The sequence below is a fragment of the Pelodiscus sinensis genome, chromosome 2 (assembly GCF_052426305.1).
Source record: "Pelodiscus sinensis isolate ZL-2025 chromosome 2, ASM5242630v1, whole genome shotgun sequence".
Classification (NCBI taxonomy): Eukaryota; Metazoa; Chordata; order Testudines; family Trionychidae; genus Pelodiscus; species Pelodiscus sinensis.
In genome coordinates this window covers 115,851,356-115,872,530 of record NC_143053.1, presented here as the reverse complement: position 1 = coordinate 115,872,530, position 21,175 = coordinate 115,851,356, and the positions used below count along the sequence as shown (strand labels likewise).

Sequence of the window (21,175 nt, the reverse complement as noted above, 5' to 3'; positions counted from 1 at the left end):
CTTGCGGTCCAGGGCAAGCTCCCGGGAGCCGCCAGCCTGGTCCCGGCAAGAGGGGGTGGGCTGGGGGGCATCGGGTGGGTGGCTCTGTGCCGTGCCAGGTGCAGGGTCTGCTAGCTGGGTGCTGGCAGGCTTGCACCTGGCACGGGCACCGTAGCCAGCCCGTGCCCCTTTAAGGGGTCCGGGGCCGGGAGGGGGGCATAGAGTTTCCCTGGTGTTGGCCAGAGTGGCCACCAGGGAAACCTGGGGAGGGCTAGCCTCCCACTAGTTCGAACTAAAGGGCTACACAGCCCTTAGTTCGAACTAGCTAGTTCGAACTAGGCGTTAGTCCTCGTAAAATGAGGTTTACCTAGTTCGAACTAAGCGCTCCGCTAGTTCGATTCAAATTCGAACTAGCGGAGCGCTAGTGTAGCACCTATTAAAGTTAGTTCGAACTAACGTCCGTTAGTTCGAACTAACTTTGTAGTGTAGACATACCCGTAATGAAATAAAAAAATTGGCCGACACCACATTGCATTCCTGTTTCTCAGACTTGAGGTCATTCTGTATCAGGCTTCTGCATTTCAGAACAGACCTATTTAGGGATGCAGTAGAGGCACAGTTACTTACTCTCCTAGTCAAAACACAGTGGTCCCATCAAGGCTGCTCTGCTGTTTCTGCATCTAACCCACAGAGACAGATTTTAAAAAGTAGATTCACATAGATGCATACAGGGATTTTCAAAAGCATCTCTCTGAATCTTTATGTTTCTAAATATCTTTTAAAATCTTGCTCAGAGTTAACAGGGATTAGAATCCCTTTTCAGACCGCCCCCTCAAAAACGGGGGTCTTATTTACGATTTTACCACAAACCTTGAGTAGTAGGCAAATAGCAGTTGCAGCAGAGATAAAATTTGACACATTAGGTATTTCCTTAATACAAATAAAAGAATAGCATTGCCAATTGCCCACACCATCAACTTCTCCAAAAACCCTCTAGTAACCCGCACAGTGATAACCTGACCTCTTCCATCTGTTCTTTCCCCTTCAGCCATTATAAATCCTCAGACTCAGAAGCATGTGCTTGAATTATAGTACATAGCACAAAGTAACTATCCCTATTGATGTAAATCTCAGATGGGAGAAGTGAATGAACATCCCATTATTTCCACATTCTTCCCTACCTGAACATTTTTGTGGTTGCCTTCAGTAGCCCAGGTCCATCGAGACGTACCCAGACATTTTCAAGCTTTTGGTTCAGTGGGTTGGTGAATTCTGTGATCACAGACATTTCCTTCCCAACTACCTTCTCTCCAGGAACCTAAAAAACAAGACAAAGGTGTAGATCAGAAGCAGAAAATTATCAAAGTGCAAAGTCTCAATTATTAAATGTTCAGTTAACAAAATGTGTGAGTTTGCACAGGTGGCTTTTTGTGGAAAAAAAGCCAAGTGAAGTGATGTGTTCGTCTCTTGGACTTGGTCATGCACAGAGACAACTACCAAACAAACAAACCACTGCTTGTGGAATCATGGTTCTTTTCTTGGTGCTCATGTCCTTACAAATCAAAGCTAACTAAAATACCTAGATGCAACTGGAGGGCATGGCCATTCACTGTATGGAACTAGCAATGCATTCTTTTTTGGAGCCAAATTGAAATGGCTACAATCACCAGGAAATTTTTCCATGGGTTTAAATGTGGATTTTCCCACAGTGAATGTTCTGTATTCGGAGACAGAATCATGCTGTGGCAAAGAGAGAGAGAGAGAGAGAGAGAAGTTTCACCTCATTTCTGCACACAATCTGTCTGGGAAGATTTCATAACATGCATGCCAGTGAGTATAACAGAACCACAGAAGGATCTGCTGTACAGTGAAAATGGAGTAATCTATACAGGTCTATTAAAGCCCTATAACAGACAGACTCTCTTATATATGATGGATAAGTTGGGGCCTTGAATATTAGGAATACAAAGAGGATTTTGTACTAAGGCTACTGGGCAGAAAGAAACCACAAAGCGCTCATTTGATTCTATTGCTTTTCTGACACAATGCCCACTACCACTGTCCCTGCTGGCTTCCAGACTGAAACAGCCTTTTCTGCCTTGTCACTTCGGAGGAGCAACTTAATTCTGCCCTGGTAGGGGGATAGCTGATTACATCATATTTGGGTGACAAAGTGTGTCCCCACTTTCCGTTAACTCCAGTAAGAGGGGAGGCTGCACAACACTTTGAGGGGGTGTTCAGCATCTCAAATCCTAGGGCTCTTGAATGCTAGAGAATGAAGAGTGGGATCTTGTTTGTTTTTTAACAATATAACTGTTTTTTCTGGCAATGCTTGAAGCAGTGCACATGCCCTTGTTTGTAACAGCACTAGCATGATTTGCATGGGTACAAGGCCTCCATTTTTAAAATTTGACCGAGGGCAGGGAAGAGTAGAAGGCTTTGTAGGAATATGCAAACTTGTAGCTGCAAGACCAGCTAGTAAAGGGGAGGATGGAACTTGGATCTAGAAAAGGGGGCTTACATTCATTAGGCCCAGTTTTGGTAGAGATGCCATGTGTCTGGTTTTCGACTGGAATGCCCAATTGAAAGGGACCCAGGTGGCTCCACTCAGCACTGTCAACAGTGCCATTAAAACCCCAGTTGGCGGTGCAGCGGGATTAAGGCAGTCTCCCTGCCTGCCACCTGAGCAACTCCCAGATGCATCAGCATGTGCCTCCTCCAGTTCCTGAACATAGGGGCAGCCAGGGGGCCTCTGTATGCTGCACCCACCGCAAGTTTTAGCTCTGTAGCTCCCATTGGCTGGGAACTGCAGCCAATGGGATCTGCAGGGGTGGTGCACGTGCACAGGGCAGCATGCAAAGCTGCATGGTTGTGCCTCTGAATAGGAATCAGAAGGGGAACATGCTGTTGTTTCTGGGAGCTCCTTTAGATAAGTGTCACCCGGAGACTGTACCCCTGAAACTGTTCTGTTTCAGCCCAAAGCACCGTTCTACACCCAAACTTCTCATCCTTAGCTCCATGCCAAAATCTGCACCCTCCCAGCCAAAATCCCCTCCTGCACCCTAAACCACTCATTTCTTGCCTCACCCCAGAGCCTACCACTCCAGCCCAAAGCCTATACTCCCTCACACCCCTGGCATCAGCTTGGAGCCCTGTCCCAAGGTCTCAGCTTCATCCTCCCTGCCCATAGCCCCCTTCTATACCCTGAATGCCTCATTTCTGGCCCCATCCAGAGCCTGACACTCCACACTGGAGCCCTCACCCCCTCCTGAACTCCTAGCCCCTGAGCCAGCCCAGTGAAAAATGTGAGTGAGAGTGGGGAATGCAAGTGACAGACGGTGGGGGAGATGGAGTTAGCAGAGGTTAGGGCCTTGGAGGAGGAGTGGGGCAGGGGATAGGGCAAGGGTATTCGGCACCATGAAAGTAGAAAGTTGGTGACCTTAATTCTTGGGTCTGAGCAGCACAAAGGAGCAACAAAGCTGGCATTTTCCTGAGGCATTCACCATAAATGTAGAGTTGGGGAAATGGAGCTCCTCCAAGCCCACTTTCTCTTTCTGTCCCTAGCTCCTGGCGTAGGAGGTGTTCTCAGGCGAAGGAAGGTGCTCCCTGAGAAGAAACGGCTCCTTGGTGGCTCCTAGTACTGTTTATCTAGTCCCTTTTCTCACTCTGGTGATTAGACACTCCAGAATGCACTACTACAATATTTCCCCCTGTTCCATACCATAGAATTACAAGTGCTGGTTTGTGTCACTCAGGATCCTCGGAGGTCTTGTGCACAGCTTCCCTTCTTTTCAACTTATCTTTAATGCTCTGGAGGAAATTCCAGCTTGCCTGTTCTCTCCCTCTCTAAACTTTCTATTTGGTTGTCCTCAAACACCCCAGGTACAGGAACAGAAAATAGATGCGGCACAGAGGCAGTAAGGAGGAAAACTTTTACATTGATGAGAACTGCCCTTTCTAACATTACGTGGCTGATGTGCAACAATGGCATGAATAGCCACATTTGTGACAATCCAGTCAAAAACAACCTCTTACCTTTTCATACTGATGTCAGTGGTACTGAAAAGTTTTCAGGAGTTTTGGCCCTCCCCCTCCCCTTCTGCAAATTTTTTTTTTTAATGAAGAAAACAATAGCCATTAAAGTAAAAACTCTGCCCAACCTCCGTCCCCCAAAATAAAAAATTGTGGAGGGGTCAGGGTGACAAACTCTGTTTTTCACTAGGAATAAAAATCTCTTTTCTGATCAGTTCTACTAGTACCAGTAGTACCTTGTTTTTAACCAGTTTACTTTGACCAGTTTAATGATTGCTATGGGCCAATTGCTAGTATCCTCACTCAGGGCTTTATCAACCTCCCACACTGAAATAGTAAAAGTTACGACCCCCCCACTGACTTCAGTGGTACAGGACAAGGCACTTGGAGGGCAAAATGTCAGAAGTTGCAGGCAAGGACCTACTAGGATTTTCAAAAGTACCTAAATAGGTTGGGCACTGAACTCCTATTGAAATCAGTAGGGTATCTAAGGGTGTGTCTAGACTACAGAGTTTTGTCGACAAAACTATACCTGCGTCTACACTACCGTTGAGTTCTGTTGACATAACGACAGAACTCAGCAGTTTTGTAGACGCTGGTAAACCTCATTTTACGAGGCATAACACCTTTTGTCGACAGAGTTCTGTCGACAGAAGGTGTTATTGCATGTAGGGTTGTGTCTAGACTACAGAGTTTTGTCGACAAAGCAGCTTGCTTTGTCGACAGAACTGAATGTGTCTAGACGCTCTTTGTTGACAGAAGTTTTGTCGACAGATACTGTCGACAAAACTTCTGTCGACAAAAGCCTGTAGTCTAGACGTACCCTAATTTACTTAAGTGCTTTTGATCATGGGAGTTAACTTTAGAAGAGTGGAATTATTTTGGGTTTACACAGATGGAACTGAAAGTAGAATTTCAAGTTAGCACACTTATTATTGTGACCTAAATTTGAAAGAGATATTCTTTCCCCATTAATTGATTAATTCCAATGACCTTTTAGCCAGACAGTGAAAGATCAAAATGCATATATGAAGACACAGGACATAGGGTTTTCCCCTCTTCTCCTTACTTATGTACTGAGTAGTCACCCAATTCACATATTGAAGTTTCCCAAGAAAGTTTGGGAAGTTGAGGCTTGTATTTCTCACATTTCTAAAATTAAAGTTAAACAGAGTCCCCTCTCACCTCTTTTATATGCACTGAAAAATAACAGACCCCCTTTGGACATCACAAAGCAGCAAATAGGACACCAAACCCAGTTTTTTACCCTTTGCCAATCACCTAAGCTTTTGCTGTTTATAGAATAGATGTTTTGGGATGGGGAGAGAGACCTATTGCTTACATTAATTATTCTTTCATTGCAACAGAGGAAGAGTGGATAAGCTATTTTGGAGATTAACATGGTGATTTTGCATAGGATGCTGTGTCTGAATACTGAAGATACAGTAGTTTATATTTTTAAATTTGTCTACTGAAGATGAGTGAAGTTAATTTGACTTGTTGGTTTTCTCTGAGATGTTCTGTAAAACAGAACCCTGTCTGCAGACAATATTGATAATCATTTACATCCTCTAATTAGACCATAGTGGCACTTTCATATTGAATGAGAGTTTTTCTGCAAACTTCACAGTGTTTTGAAACTACAGTATCTGTTCTACTTTCTCACCTTTTTTGCAACTTGTCTGCTGTTTCACACGGATATCACTGTCATTTTAGGAGCTCAGAATTTTTAAATGCTTAGTTAAAGATTGCTGAGTTTTAAACAATGCTGCCATTAGAGCAACCTCCATTACGTTTCAGATCTGACCTGTCTGTGAGATGACACGGAGCAGTTGATAGCTATTGCTTCAGTCTGTGTCTACAGGCTCAGGAAGATTGTTCTATATCTAGTCACCTTCAGAAGGATAGTTATACAGACCTATTTTGCTTGTGCCCCCATCATTTCCTTGTTCGCTGCTCATCCTACCCAACCAATAGCTTATACTGGAGTGGTCCTTTATAACCTGAGCTTTGTTCTACTTAATCTTTGTAAGGATCCGGATGATGAGAGGGATCAAAGGGAAGGCCTACATGAGGTCTCCTACCCATGAGACAAAGAAGGCATCCCTTGTCCCAGCCCTGCTCGGAACAGAATTGATGGTACTTCCTGTCATGTATGGTGGTGAACAGGTCCACTAGGGGAGTTTCCCACCAACAGGTCCACTAGGGGGGATTGCACCAGCCACTTCTGGGTGGAGCGACTGCTGGCGGTGAGTGGAGAAGCCCCTACTCAGATGATCTGCCAGTGTGTTCTTGGTCCCAGGGAGATGACCTGCTTCAAGATAGGTTCCATGGCCAATACAGAAGTCCCAGAGATGGAGCACATCCTGGCACAGAGTGGAGGATCAAGCTTCTCCTTGCCTGTTGATATAGAATATTGAGGCAGCAGTATCTGCTGCATCCGACACCAACTGGAACGCTGCCCTGTCCGCTGTGGAACTCTGATCCAAGATCGCTTGGAACAACTTCCTCAAAGACTCAGGAAGGGCAGACTCAAACTTGGAGATGGCCTACCATGTACTAACATCATAGCGGCCTGGGGGATATGATGGTTGGTCACCTGTAACTGCAAATTAGAGGATGAATAAACCTGGCGCACAAACAAGTGACTCTCCTCAAGTCTCTATTTTCTGGGGGTAGCACTTGGTTGACTCTGTCATTCCCGGTAGTTTCTACCACCAGGGAATTAGGGGCAGGGTGGGTTTACAGATACTCATGCCCTTATAGAGGATGAAGTACTTGTGCTCCACCCTCTTCGAGATAGGAGGCAGAGAAGATGGAGGTTGCTAGAGGGCATTTGTGAACTTTGTGACTCCATCATGCAAGGGTTGGGCTACTGAGCAAAGGACATCAAAGAGGGAGTCAGTGGGTTCCTCCAGCTCTTCTGCCTGGAGGTTCAAGCGGGCAGCCATCACTATCCAGAGACAACGAAGAGGATGCCAGAGCTAGTGGGCCGGAACTTGGTGGTGCGGTGACCTGCTTATCCACTACCTCCTGCCCCTGAGGAATACCCACTGATGAGGCCTCCAGAAATGGAGGGGGCAGGAGAGAGAGTATGACTGTGTCTCTGATGCCCTGGACATTGAGCAGGCCACATGAGTGGGGCTGGGTAAACCCTCGTGAATGTCCAGGGGTACCATAGTGTTGGCCATTGTGTCTGAGGCCATGGGCCAGGTTGCAGTGCTGATGGTGCAGGCTTCACCAGCGCTGATGGAGCCTGACTGGCAGGTAAGTGATTTTGCGCTGAGTGGTTGCTCCTGTGTGACCCAGAGGGGACTGGCTTTGCTCCTGCTGGTGGTGACTGCTCCTGAAGTGGACATGGGTGAGCTTGAGGAGTGCCTGGACAGGGTGTCAGTGACCGACGGGGGTGCTCAATGACAAGCACTGGGATAGAGTGGGATGGGGAGGTACAATAGGTATGATGGGAGGATGGCCTGTGGGAGTGGGGGGGGGGGGGAAACCGATGGCTGTTGATTGGGAGCATGGTATCCACAGCTCATTGACCTATTCCTGGAGTGATGCTGAGGCCATATGGAATCACTGCATTGCTTGTAGTACTCGTGCTGGGGCTGTGTACTTCTACAGGCCTGAATCCCATTGCCATGAGCCAAGTCTTGAGCCTCTACCCTTTGGACATGATGGTTTTGCCCGAGGTTTTTAGTGGTACCATGGAAGGGAACTGGTGCTGGCTAGTGGATGGTAAAGGTGGAGCGCTGTGCACCAAAATTACAGTGTTCACCGCCATACCAGAGCACTGCTCCAGCATCAGTGTAAGGGCAGACTCTATAAGGAGTGGTTTTAAGTGAATTTCCTGCTCTTTTTTTGTCCTGGACCTGAAGGACCTGCAAATAGTTTACTTATCACTAACCTTCACCCAAGCACTGTAAACAACAAATGTGTGGCTTGCTAATTGGCCTGGGCCTTTTACAGTGAGCATACTGCTAGCAATCGGACATGCCCTGTCCTGAGGCAAAGTCCCAAATAGAACATAACAAGTATTTAACTAGGGCCAGGTCTGCACTAGGGGGCAATGTTGAACTAAGGTACACAACTCCAGCTACATGAATAGCATAACTGGAGCTGAGGCATCATAGATCAACTTACCACGGTGACTCCCCTTATGCTTCTTAATCTGGTGGAGTACCAGAGACGATGAGCGCATGCTCAATGTTTGATTTAGAGGGTCTTCACTAGTTCCACTAAATCGTCCCCTGTGGGATCGATCTCTGTCGAGCCAATGTTTTGCTAAGTGTAGACAAGGCCATAGGGTAACTACAATTAACGGGGAGCTATCTACAATAGAACATATAAAGAGTCCAATGAGTGAAAACAGCAGCGTTAGCTGCAGCAGCACAGTTCCAGGGCTATCACTGGCAGCGATGAGGAACTGAAGGTGGGGGGAGCCAGACAAAACATTAAAATGTGGCAAAGTTCTCACAACTAAAAACAGGGTCCAAGTGGGATGCAGGAGGTAACCGAATTAGAGGTGATGCTATCAACTCTACTTTGTCTGTCTGTATGACTCTGTTTTAAGTTTTTTATAACATATTAGCTTTTAGATTTGTTTGAAAAAAGACCCCCCACATTAGCAACCTAAGCGCTGGCCCAACCTGTAGAGATCAGTGTGACAGTGATGCAGAACATATCTTGAACTCAGGATAGTTTCTCGTTTCCTTTGCTGAATTCTTGAAACTGACCTTGATGTGAAGCTTGGGGATTTGCAGCACAGAGGTCTTCTGCTTGGCCAGGATCTTTTTTGTTTCATTGAGACGTGCTGTGACGAAGAAATGCAAAGAGGCCTGTTCCAGCAGCTGACTCATGTACTCCCTCGATTTGATTAAGACCTCAGAAATTTTAGCTGATGGGAGAACAAAAAAAACCCACACACAATAAAGCAGAAGTTTGAAAACGGTGTAGTTATGTGTTATTACTTTCAGTCCTGCTGATGCCCTGCAGGCACAGAACAGATTCCCTCTTCACCCCCCACTGAAGAAACTGTCAAAGACTCAAATGGGAGTTAGGTAGTCAGACAAAAGCTGCAACCCCTCATTTTCTGCTGAAGCAGTCATTGTGTATTACCTTCCTTTCCCACTTCTGTCTGTTTTTGTCCCTATTTGGTGCACCACATGTCATTTAAGACTGAGTTATTTGGGGCAGGGACTGTCTTCTTTGTTATGTATCTGCCCAATGCTCAGCCTACTGGCGCCCTGATCCTTGACAAGAGTTCCTAGGCATTACCATAATATAAACAAGTAGTAATAAATAACTCCCACAGGCTTTTAATGGGAGGCTGAAGTGCCTCTGGAGAATCTCCCTCTCAAAGATTTACTTCTCCCCTTCATTCTTATACCCCTTCCACATATTTTTGTTGGTTTGGAGGGGGTACCCATGCAGATGATAACAGCCACCAAATGGAGATGCGAATGCAGCCAGCGCTTCTGGCACTGTTTCCTGTTCCTCAGTGCAAGGCTGTTTGCTGATTCCAGTGGCTGACCTACAATCAACACTACATGCAGCAAAACACAGAGGGATTCATTCAGCATTACCCCTCTCCCTTGCAAGCTTTCACTCTAGTCCTGGCTGAGAATTACTGAAAAGGAGCAACTCCTTTGGATGGAATGTCGAGCTGCAGGGAATCATTCATTGTAACTGTATTGAACAACAACTTGTCCAACACCGGTGTTATAATTCACATAGATCACCTGGGTGATCAGTCACAGTCTGTGGCTTGATTCCTTGCTTGGACAAATACCAGTCTAGTTTCTTCAACATTAGTAAAAGTAGGAAACTCAGAGTCATGCCAGCCCTCTGTGCGTTTGGCCCTATACAATCAGCTGTGAAATTGAACTCAAACTGAGTAAATCACAGTCCCATCTTTCCACTCTTGATCCACCTACATCAAAATGGGTTTCAAAGCTATTCCCATGATGACCACCTGAACTAGATTTACCAGGCCAACCTTGAATTTATTGGAGGTGGTCCCATCTCCTGTGAAGGAATTTCCCATCATATCTCAAAATTGGGTTTCAAAGCTATTCCCATGATGACCACCTGAACTAGATTTACCAGGCCAACCTTGAATTTATTGGAGGTGGTCCCATCTCCTGTGAAGGAATTTCCCATCATATCTCAAATCTGTAATTATAACCAAGACCAGGAGTTATTTAATTGATGCAAAAACTATTTGTTGCACTATACATGAAATTTATTTTACAACGTAAAAAAGAGAGAAACATTTTAATCTCTGAGGAAAAAGAATAATAGATTCCCATTTCTGCAGTGGATACGCTGGTAAGATGCCAATGCAACATACTGTCCCTGGGAAAGCCAAGGGAGACACAAAACTGAGCTGCCTAGAGCAGCTTTCAAAAAAATAGAGAAAGCTAAATATAACTGAGTGGAAGCTATAGCACCTTTGAAGGCACTGGCAGGTTTAAGCTATTCAGATCCTCAAAGATGTTTTCAACCCACTCAGTTCCTTTAATCTTTATTATGAAAATCACGCACCCAGTTTCGGTTTGAAAACTTATTTTGTTCCTTTCAACAATGTATCTAGAAAGAATGCCTCTGACGCATTTTGATCATGTAGTAATATTCTATTACCTTCAAAATACACACACACACACACACACACACACACACACACACACACACACACACACACACACACACTTATTTCTTGCTATGTCACTAAACCTACAAATTCTGCTCAGATTCAAAATATGTTAAGGCAATGGCAAGCGTTAGCAACATGGTATTTCAAACTAAGGGACTGTTTTCTTAGCACCCCCTTCCTTAGCCCTCCTCCTCCTGACATAATAATAACAACAATAATAATAATAACAATCATTGGTGGTGGTAGTAATAATCAACAGCAGTATTCATCTATATTTGCCAGGACTATTTCTTGCTGCCTTTTTGAAGCACTCAGCAACTTCTGTTCTTGTTGCTCAAAGATAGAAACATAAGGTATGTTCATTATAATAAGGGACTGTTAGCAACCCTAGTGATTGCCTCTGGTATGCGGTCTTATTCTAGATAAAGGCCCAGTCTATATTCATTTATGAGTCACTAGAATTTGGAATTTATTAAAACATTTCATAGCAGCTTTATGTACCATGTCCACAGCTGAGCAAAAATGAGCACTGGGTCTGTCTATTTATATTAGTGAATGCACCTTAGTGCAGAGGAGTCAAACAAGCACCACCACATCATTTAAACACTTTGTTAAGTGGAGTCATAGTGTCTTGCATGGAACCTCAGTACATGGCCGAATCTGACCTATGGAGTTTAGCTTGGAAAACAGATGGAGTGTTGAGGTATTTGCATATTCTATATAGGGGTGCAATGGGATTGTGAATGAGAATTTAGCCCAGAGTTGAAATTGATTTACTTTAATGGTTAGCCATGTTTTTTCTTAAACTTTGACATAATTTTACAGCTGATACTTAGTAATTGATTCAAAGCACTTAAAAATTGCATGTTATACTAAAACCAGTTGGAATAACTCGCTGCAGCAGAGAGAAAGTACTTTAACAGTTACTGAGTACCCACAAATGAATCAGATGAGTTCCAACCAACCAACAGCTGTTGGCTCCTCATTGGATTGGAGAGATTGGAGCTAAAGTTTTCATTGGGGTCCATCTCTAATTTTTCACTAGTTAGACTACTTGTTTATGGGGATTTACAAACTCCATATGAAGATTTATACTCAGTCAGTCATTGGGGAAAATCTTGCCCTAAGATGTGCTGAATGGATGGTAGGAAACTTTTTATACCATGCAAAAAACAGGACAAGATCTCTTCCTAGCAGTCCAGAGAGGGCAATAATGGGGTACCACAAGCATAGCATGCCCCATAGGGTGCATGGTATCTCAGATAGGGAATGTGCCCTCAGCTAGCTGGCACATATGCTATGGCCAGAAGCACACATTAGCCAGGGATGTATTCTGTTCCTTTTTAGATTGCCATAAATATGCACTTAACACTGTATTCCCGAAGCCTGTCCCGAAACATTCTACATAATAACTGCAGAATGACTCTTGTGTGAAATGTGCACCCAATGCCACTCTATTCTCCTGTCTTGTAGGGCTCTCCCGGACATGGGCAATCTTTTGCTTTTATTTTGTCATCGTAACCTCTAGCTGGAGAGCTACAAGATGGTCAAAGATGTGAAAGTGACATTTTACAGCTTACCACCCGGACCCAGTCTCTCTCTCCTTAAACAACCACCAACCTTATCACTTATTAAACAATTTAGCGTTTTTAATCTGTAAAGCTCTTAGCACACTGAATGTAGCTAAGCATTATCATCCCCATTTCACATATGCGTCTGGGCAGAGAAAGGAATAGATTCCAGATTTTCTGACTCTCATTCCAGGGCCCTCTCAAAGGCTATGTAATTTGGTCCCATCTCTGGAAAGAGTTTTGCTGGTGTAGCACACACACAGATAAGAAAACAAGCAAAAAGCTGAGACTTAAAATTTTTTCCATATCTTACATGTCCTGGGTTCCAGTGTCACATCAAAAATATGGCTCTTGAATTCATTCTTCAAGACACCTGTATAAAATACAATACTGCCAGATAGATAGGCGGTTGCAGTGTAACGGTTGTGGCTGTTGTTTCTGAAAGTTACAGTGACTTTGATGTCACTGCCAAGTGTTGTATTTTCTACTTGAAAGTCCATGTCGACATCAGTCCCTATCTGCAGCACAGTATCCGGGGTAGCCTCCTTTTTAATGCCATACATCAGAGCTGTCTCAAGGGCCAGTCTCTCTTCTTCTGTGCCTAGGGCAAGATGGAAATTTTGTTAAAAAAACTGAAACAGAGCCTAATTGCTAGGTTCATAATGATGCCACTGTTCCAGGGTCCAGAATGGTGTTTTCTACATGGCTGTAACAAATACCTAAAAAAAATCCCTTATTAATATTTTGAAATGATTTTTCTTTTTAAATATGGTGCTTATGAAAGTTACCAGCTGATGGGCCAGATCTAATGCTCATTAGCGAATAAAGAGACTCCTCTTTAGCTTAACGATGTGCCCCTTAAATTTCCGGACACTCGAAGGAAGGTAGAGGACAATTTGAACAGTGGCAGGGTGGTACATGCTTCCTCACCAAACTGACCAGCTAATGTGCCTCAAAGCCGTAGTAACAAGACCATATTTATATGGAACAGGGAGTCAGTGTTCATATCCATTCTGTTCTTGGACCCTTTGCCGAGACTTCCAACTATAGTACCGGTCAGAGACTAGCAAATATAGCAAACAAAAACAAAGAAAAAAATCACTTGCAAATGTTTAATTATATTTGCCTTATTTGTTGTATGTGAATTTTTTGTCACAGAAAGACAGGATGTTCTGAACCATCATGCACGTATGGATTTGCTTAATATTTGGGCTGAAGTGTTCATTGAGCCATCCTGATATCTTGTGGATTTGGGAATCATCCAGTCATGGAGCTGAAATGCTACCGTGTCACCTTGGTCACCAATCCCACTGTGTGACTAGAAAGAATAAGTAGTGAATACTTGAAGCAATAGTCAGATAATTGCTATGGTTCATTATCGACCTAAACTCAATTGGCCAGTGGGACTTAGAAAGCAAAAACCCTGTACTCCAAACCATGCAGTACAGGACAAAACAGCTTATTTGGGATTAAAATGTTACTTTGCTCCTTCTCTGCTTCCCTAATATTACAAATGAATGGGAAAGTGTCACTAAAGTAAATTAGTAGAAGGATGGAAGAACACTATCTGCTTTTGAGAATATCTGATGTTAGATATGTGTCACACTGCTGAGGAGTTATTTTTTAGCAGTGGAAACATTAGTATGAGGAAGGTAAGGCTATGGGATCCTTGTCCCTTTTCGGTTTAAAAAAAAAAGTTATTACCAAGACACTGTATTTGGCATGGAGGAAGCCCAGAAGCAATTACTGTCATCCAATTTATGTTAGACCTTCTGTAGCGGATGAGGAAATTTAGCTAATCCCCTTTTCCCAGCTCACCACAGTTGGTTGAGTAAGAGGGGAACCTTGCCTCGCCCACTCTTGAACAATTCCTGTTTGCAGGCTCTTAAAGAAACAGTAACTAACTTTCTCCCAAATGTTACTTATTTGTGGGACTGCTTTCTCTCCACCAACACTTCTTATTTCCTAGGTCTTTGCATACTTCAGCACCTCCCAAAATTTTAAAGGGCTACGCCATGTGAACTGGAGCAGGCTGACACCACTACTTTTAAGGAGTAGTCATACTGTCACACTTCTGGAGTGGATGATGAAAAACTTGTAAAATCTCCTCTTCCAGACACACACATTGTCCATATTCATGGGGTGTATTTTTTAAATTTATTTTTAACTGTAGACAGTGGAATCCGACTAAGGGTCTGGCACTTGGATTGTGTAGGAGTTCAGCTGGGTATCATGAGGTCATCTGCACAATAATTCATGAAGCATGAATGTGTAGGTTTGCTAGTAATCTGTTATAAGAGACATTAGTAGTTATCTGTCTTGTAATAGTGCCCAAAGGTTCCAATCAGGCCTCCACTGTGATAGCCATTTTATAAAACACACAAGAAGAGACACTCCCTACCCTAAACAATTTAATGTCTAATTTACACCACATTCATATAGTTTGTATCATGTCATAAATTAACAGGAACATGGCAGTACCTGGGGGGAGAGGGAGAAAACATATCAGAGCTGAACAGCAGGCATGCAAGAAAGATGCCTTTCTCCTCTCCCACAGTAAGACATTCCTCAAAATGTTACCATTCCAGAGTCCTGTTTAGAAGCTAACCTCTTGATAACAGTAAGCAGGATAGAAAGTGCAGCAAATCTTTTCAGCTGATGTAAGAGTGCTAATTGCATTTTTGGAAAACGTGACTATAATTCTTCATGGAACAAATATTTTTATGAACTGGTCTGATCTTTCAGCACACTCCTAAATGGTTCAGATAATGTTAGGCCCAAGCTGGGAGGGTTGTATTCAGTGTAAGGGATAACTAAGGAACCTATGTTGTTATTGGGAACACCACATATTTGTCACTTATGGGACAAAGGTATGGAATTTTTAAGTGGTACAGACATGCTCTGGCATGACTGAATTGACGTGCATACCTCAGAATGGTGAAACTTCATATGGTAGGGTTCAGTATAAAGAGCTCCTCACACTCTCTGAATGTATTGGGCTTAATGACCCAGGCCAGATCAAGGTGGCACAAATCAGTGCAGCTCTGTTGGCATTAGTGGAGCCAGGCCAGTTTACTCTAGCTGAATGTTTGGCCTTCATGTTGAAGACATGTGAATACCCAATATGCACAGTTTTGCACAAAGTATTACTTACCCTTACTAAAAGCACAAATTCCTTTTGAATTAAGTAAGTCCATCAATAGATACCCTATGTTTTCAGATATAACAACTCCTGTCCAAGGTGGCTTTGGGCGAGAGTCCAGGCAGATGTTCTTACAAAAGGATTTTTAATGTTTCTTAGGTGGAATTAAGATGCACAAAATTTTCCACCACACTTGGGGAAAGCTGCATGAGAACATGCCTTGCTAGCAATTTATATAGCAATGACAGGAGACCTATTTAAGAAAAATCTATATCAGTGTCTACAACACTTTATTTTGCCATATGCAGTAAATTACCTTCCTGGAATTTGTACTGTTCAGTAATGTCCTTGGTCCCATCACTGCCAATTTCCTTGGTCAGGATTAATTTCCCAATGTGGGTCTTATCGATGTGTTCGATCACTCTAGTCCCATCTTTCATTGCTTTTGAGTAAACAATATCACTGTTCACCTATAAAATTAAGCCACAAAGCATTATGTCATCTGTTGGGTTGAAAACCAATGTGTATTCCCCTTGACTGGATGGCACAATCGTCAAGTCCTACTGGTTTCAATAGGTCGAGATACATGTCTAACATTAAGCACATATTTAAAACACCCAGCTGAACTGGGGCCCAAAACACTTCCAAAAAAAGGGTTTTTGTGAATGATAATTTAGCGATACTTAAGATTAGCCATCAGCTGGTGAAAATCAGCATAGTGCCATATATAATTGGAAACAATTTTCACCTGCAAAGAATCTGGCCCACTGTATCTTTTTTTCATCGTCAATAGCTGTTTAATAACACATTTCAGAAGAGTGAGAAATACTGGCAGCAAGCCTGATCTCTATGATGCCTATAGAGATGTTGTCCTGAGTTGAGGGGCGCCATATCATCCCAGCAGTACCACAATTGCTTTGCATTCTAGTACAGTTCCACAATATGCCACATGCCCTGACCTAAAGAGCATACAACACCACCAACAGTTGTTCCAGAGCCTGCCTGCTGTTACAGCCCTTAATGAGAGGCAGGGACTAGTGCAGACAGTGTTAGGGAAAGCAGAGGGTAACATCCTCTGATGCTCTGGTAACTGTGGTTTCATTTCAATTGGAAAAGCTTCTTCTGCTTACTACTTCAGCTAGCAGTGATTGGTGAATTTTGTAATTCACAAGTGCCATATCAAACCTACTGATGTAAATATTTTACATGGAAAATAACAGTGCAGTTCATGTATTATACCTAGAGACTGACAGGCTACGTCTACACTGGGGAGCTATTTTGGGATATTTCTGGTATATTCTGCATCTTTTGAGCAAGCCCGTTATTTTGAAATATGATAGGCTTGCTATTCCGACATCCCTGTAAACCTCACACCACGAGGACTAAGGGGCGTTTTGGAATAGCCCTCTATTTTAAAATTAACTTAAAATAAGCTATGTAATTTGCATGGCTCAAATTGAGTTGCTTATTTCGAGCCACGGGTGCAGCATAGATGCACCCTTACTGTTCCATTTGAATCACTCTAAGGCTATGTCTACAATACGTTCTCTTTTCGAAAGAGGATATTCAAAAACCGCTCTTCCTTAAAAAATGAGGTTTACGCATTTTTTTCAAAAAAGGGTTTTTTTCCCCCAAAAAACCCATGTCCAGACCACTTTCACTTTCCAAAGATCCTCTTTTGAAAGTGAGATTGGATGAAGATATGCAAATTCCTCCTTCGAAACCGCTCCCCCCCCCCGTAGTTTAGATGTACCCTAAAATCTGTTTTTTTCAGGTACATACCTCTGCATAAACAAAAGGAGCATCAAATGGGAAGCAGACATGACCATGTTTAACAGCTTGAACTGAGGCAGGGCCACATCTGTACATACCTAAATAGAAAGTAGAGGGGGAAGAGAAATAAAAGGTTGAATTAGTTCTCTTTATTTTTAGTTAAAGTTGATATCTGGAATGTGCTAGATTGGGAAAAACCAACTAGCTCAAACCATTAGCTTAAAATAATACAAGAAATAGAAAGATGGGCTTATGGCATCAGGTAGAACCTCTCTCTTTAACTGCCGGCATAATATTCCAATGGTATCTGAACTGCAAATATAGCATATTACACCTGATACATGCACAGCACTGAACGTACATTTTGATTTATGTGCTAGGTGTATGAGGTAGCAACAAAACTGATCAATGATGAAACTGGAGACTTTGCTTCCATTCCTTTCAAGGCCTGGTTCTGCACTTACAAACTCTGACTGCAGTAAGACTATTTGAAGAGTGAACTATTACTCTGGGTGGTAAGAGCATCATCATTAGGCTGTCAGTATCTGCACCTGTTTTTTCTTTTTTTTAAAAAAGCTTTTACAGTGCCATTAATGGGACTCGAGCCATATTTTGCTCCCTCCCCCCAATATTTCCCTGCTCTACTTTTTGATGTTTTAACCTTAGCTTGCTCACATGTGCGCATACATGTGCATGCACGTGCTAAATTCAACTAAGGTAAGCTCATGGCACTGGCTCTTAGTTGAAACTGGTTGACATTTTCATCTACCTTTTAAAAGTGATTGGGGAAGGTTAATGAAAGGTGATGAATGGACAGAACTCAGTCCCTATTTGGCATGATTCCAGTGGAGTTACACCTGTGCAAAATTGGAGTAACTAAGTGATTCAGCCGACCCTTTGCCTACTGTTTAGTCCCTGATAAAGCACTGACATGTTGCTCCATGTTTTCCATATTGTGCCTCAATCCTTAGCCCTACATACTACTTCAGAGGTCATTCATTCCTTTCTTCTCTGCTGGGATTGTCGATGCCAGACACGGAGGCTTGTCTGCTAAGAACTGGACTGACAGCATCAACTCATTTCACACGCTGTAGACCACCGAAGAGCCACCTATTGGTAATAACTTACCGCCAGAGTTGACCTGGAAGCTAAAGGCTCCATGTTCTATTACCAACTCAGTGAACCGTCCAGTCCTAAGCCTGAAGCTATCTAACAGTTGACACAAGCTTTGCTTCACTGTTTAGCATAAGCCTCAAGTGCTGGAAGTGTCAGCTTTAACTCAAATCAACTCTTACTGAATGACAAGCTCGGAGGAGCTCAGAGTGTGAACCTAGGAAACATCGGATTGCAGCTGTCTTAAGGATAATGTTTGAACTGAGTGAAGAGGAAATTAGGAAATGTAACAGTGGTGGGGTTTCATTTTTTCTCTACTATCTAGAGAATGCAGTCTAAGGAGGGAAATTAGCATGATGGCCAATATGCTATATACACCCCAGATATATGGTTTAAAACCAATACATCCCCTTTCCCTCTTCCATAGGGCATGTCTGTTATCACAAATACATGTAATGCTCCTGAACTGGATCCAAACTCCAGTGGAGGCAACTAGAGTCCATTGATTGGCTTCAGTGATCTTTGGAGTAGGTGCCCTTTCCTGCCACAGTCAGCTTGCAAGCTGGTCACAGGGTTTGTGGAAGTCAGGCATCCCATGTCTTCTCCATTTTTCCCCGGGACCACTTTAACTTCTAGATGGCCATGCTGTGGAAAAACCCACAGTCTCTCCCCCAACCTTTGTCACTATCACTGATCCTTCTTGTTGAGGCTGAAGGGAGAGAGCTGTTCCTTTACTGTAGGAGGGGTAAATAAGTGTATGGCTATGTCTAGACTACGTAGAATTTTCGAAAGAGGATATGAAATTCCACAGGATCTTTTGAAAGTGGAAGTAGTCTGGACGTGTTTTTTTCGGGAAAAAAACCCTTTTCCAAAAAAAACCGCTCTTCCTTAAAAAAGGAGGCTTACGCGTTTTTTTCGAAAAAGGGTTTTTTCCCCCTCCAAAAATGCATCCAGACTACTTTCATTTTTGAAAGATCCTTTTTCGAACCCTCTCTCCTCTCTCCCCCCCCCCCCCCGTAATTTAGATGTGCCCTCAGATTATAACCATCAGTATCCAAAAGTATGAGCAACACCTATTGGGGAGGGCACTTTCGAAATCTAATTAAATAAAGTTTGTGATTTTATCAAAGTTCTTCATGCCTCATCTGCAATTTTTCTAAGTAATTTCCACTGAAAAATTCCTATCCTTCCTCTCAGTTGCACAGAATTTTTTCTTTGAGCCAGCTTTCAATAGGAAACAATAAGTAGCACCCCCTAACACAGCAATGTGCAACCCATGGATTGCACCAGGAAAAAGGTTGTGCACCACTGCCCTAACAGAACAGAAGCCAAGGTTATAGATGGGGCACGTCAAAACCTTTGGTATTGCAGAATATGAATGTGGATCTTTAACACATAATACTATATAAGTGCATACTGCCGTGCCTAACCCAACAAGAATGGCTGAATTGTAGCACAGAGTGTCTTGTTTTCCATTGGCCAAATTCTATGCCTGCTGAGTTAACTGGTTCTTTTATATTTCTTGTGGGAAATGAGAAACTCATCTCCAAGTCCTCTCCATAGCCACGTACCTCAGTCTAAGGACTAAAATAGGCTGCATGGGCCTTGTATGCAGACATTCAAACTAGTGGATTTGTGTGGAGACAGATCCACTAGTCTCACCACACCTTGCCCTTCCTATGCATGACCCCTGTGCAAGTTCTCTGAACACTGTACGTCCCATCCTTGTGCAATGGACTCCCCACAATTCTACTCTAGTCTTCAGCTCAAAGTGGCTTAGAAAAAACCCTATATGGAGGCTAGAAGTGCTTATTTTGAACCAAATGTTGCCACAGGACTTGTTCTGGTACTCTGGCATTTGTAATCAAAAAAGGAAAAGACTGCAATGAAGATTGATCACAAAAATTGCATGCAGGGTTACCATCACTGTTTTCTTGAGGAGTACTGTCTACGACTTGCCATCCTCCAAAACCAACTGGAAGATCAGGTCTGGCCATCCATGCCTCGTTCCAGACGTGATAATTCCTTATATAGGAAAACAGACAAGAACATTCAACTCTGAAGCATACAAATAAATAGCAAAACAAGCCTGGGTATGTCTACACTACCCCGCTAGTTCGAACTAGCGGGGTAGTTTAGACATACCCGCTGTGTCTGAATGTCACACAGTTACAGGGAAACCGGCATAAGAATTTTCTGGATTAAGCAGTTTACACATTGCAGAGGACAGGTGCCTCAGGTGCCTGATGAAGCTTGATGGGGAGTGTTTGAAAGGTAGGTGTAAGCCTTCTTTGCAATTCCCTGATCCTCAAGCTCCCTGGCACAAATCCAGTGCCAAGAAGCTAATTAGTGGTGCTTCAGAGAGGCTCTAAACTGCACTTAATGCACAGGCTCCTCGAAGGAGATTCTGGCAGCTGAGGATTGTTAGTGCACAAGAATGCTCCTGCCATAACTCTTTTTTGTCAGCCATGTTCCCAAGAATAGGATCTGTGAGAAGGGTGCCTGCTAATTCTCTCTACAAGAGTATCTCTATGCAAGAGAAATCCCTAAGGGTATATCTACACTACAGCGTTATTTCGAAATATCTTATTTCAAAATAGCTTATTTTGAAATAACACATCTAGACACAAAATGCATTTTGAAATAGAGTTTTGCTATTTCAAAATAGCGTGTCCACACTGATAGGATGCTGAATTACATTTAAGGCTGGCCGGAACCAGTTCTGGAAGGGCATCAGGTCAGGAGTTAGCCTCAGGCAGCAGCCACACAAGGTATCTGAGACCTGTGCTTAAAGGGACCCCCCCTCCCCCGGACAGCTGGTTCTAAGGTTTCCCTGCTTGCTTGCCTACCTCGCTGAGGGACAGCAAAGCATTTTTTTCTCTGCGTGCTCTGGTTTCCCTCACTCAGGAC

At 43.2% G+C, this 21,175-nt stretch overlaps 1 protein-coding gene across 2 annotated transcripts in view; it reads right to left on the bottom strand.

Annotated features, from left to right (window-relative positions):
- Positions 1 to 21,175, bottom strand: part of F13A1 (coagulation factor XIII A chain) — an 89,356-nt gene that overhangs the window by 8,923 nt on the left and 59,258 nt on the right. For both annotated transcript variants that reach the window (XM_014581439.4, XM_075921295.2), the window contains 6 exons: positions 20,187 to 20,290; positions 17,162 to 17,250; positions 15,696 to 15,849; positions 12,551 to 12,838; positions 8,748 to 8,908; positions 1,161 to 1,297 (listed from right to left, as the gene is read on the bottom strand). In XM_014581439.4, the coding sequence (XP_014436925.2) occupies positions 1,161 to 1,297; positions 8,748 to 8,908; positions 12,551 to 12,838; positions 15,696 to 15,849; positions 17,162 to 17,250; positions 20,187 to 20,290 (933 nt within the window). The remainder of the gene's footprint in view (positions 1 to 1,160; positions 1,298 to 8,747; positions 8,909 to 12,550; positions 12,839 to 15,695; positions 15,850 to 17,161; positions 17,251 to 20,186; positions 20,291 to 21,175) is intronic.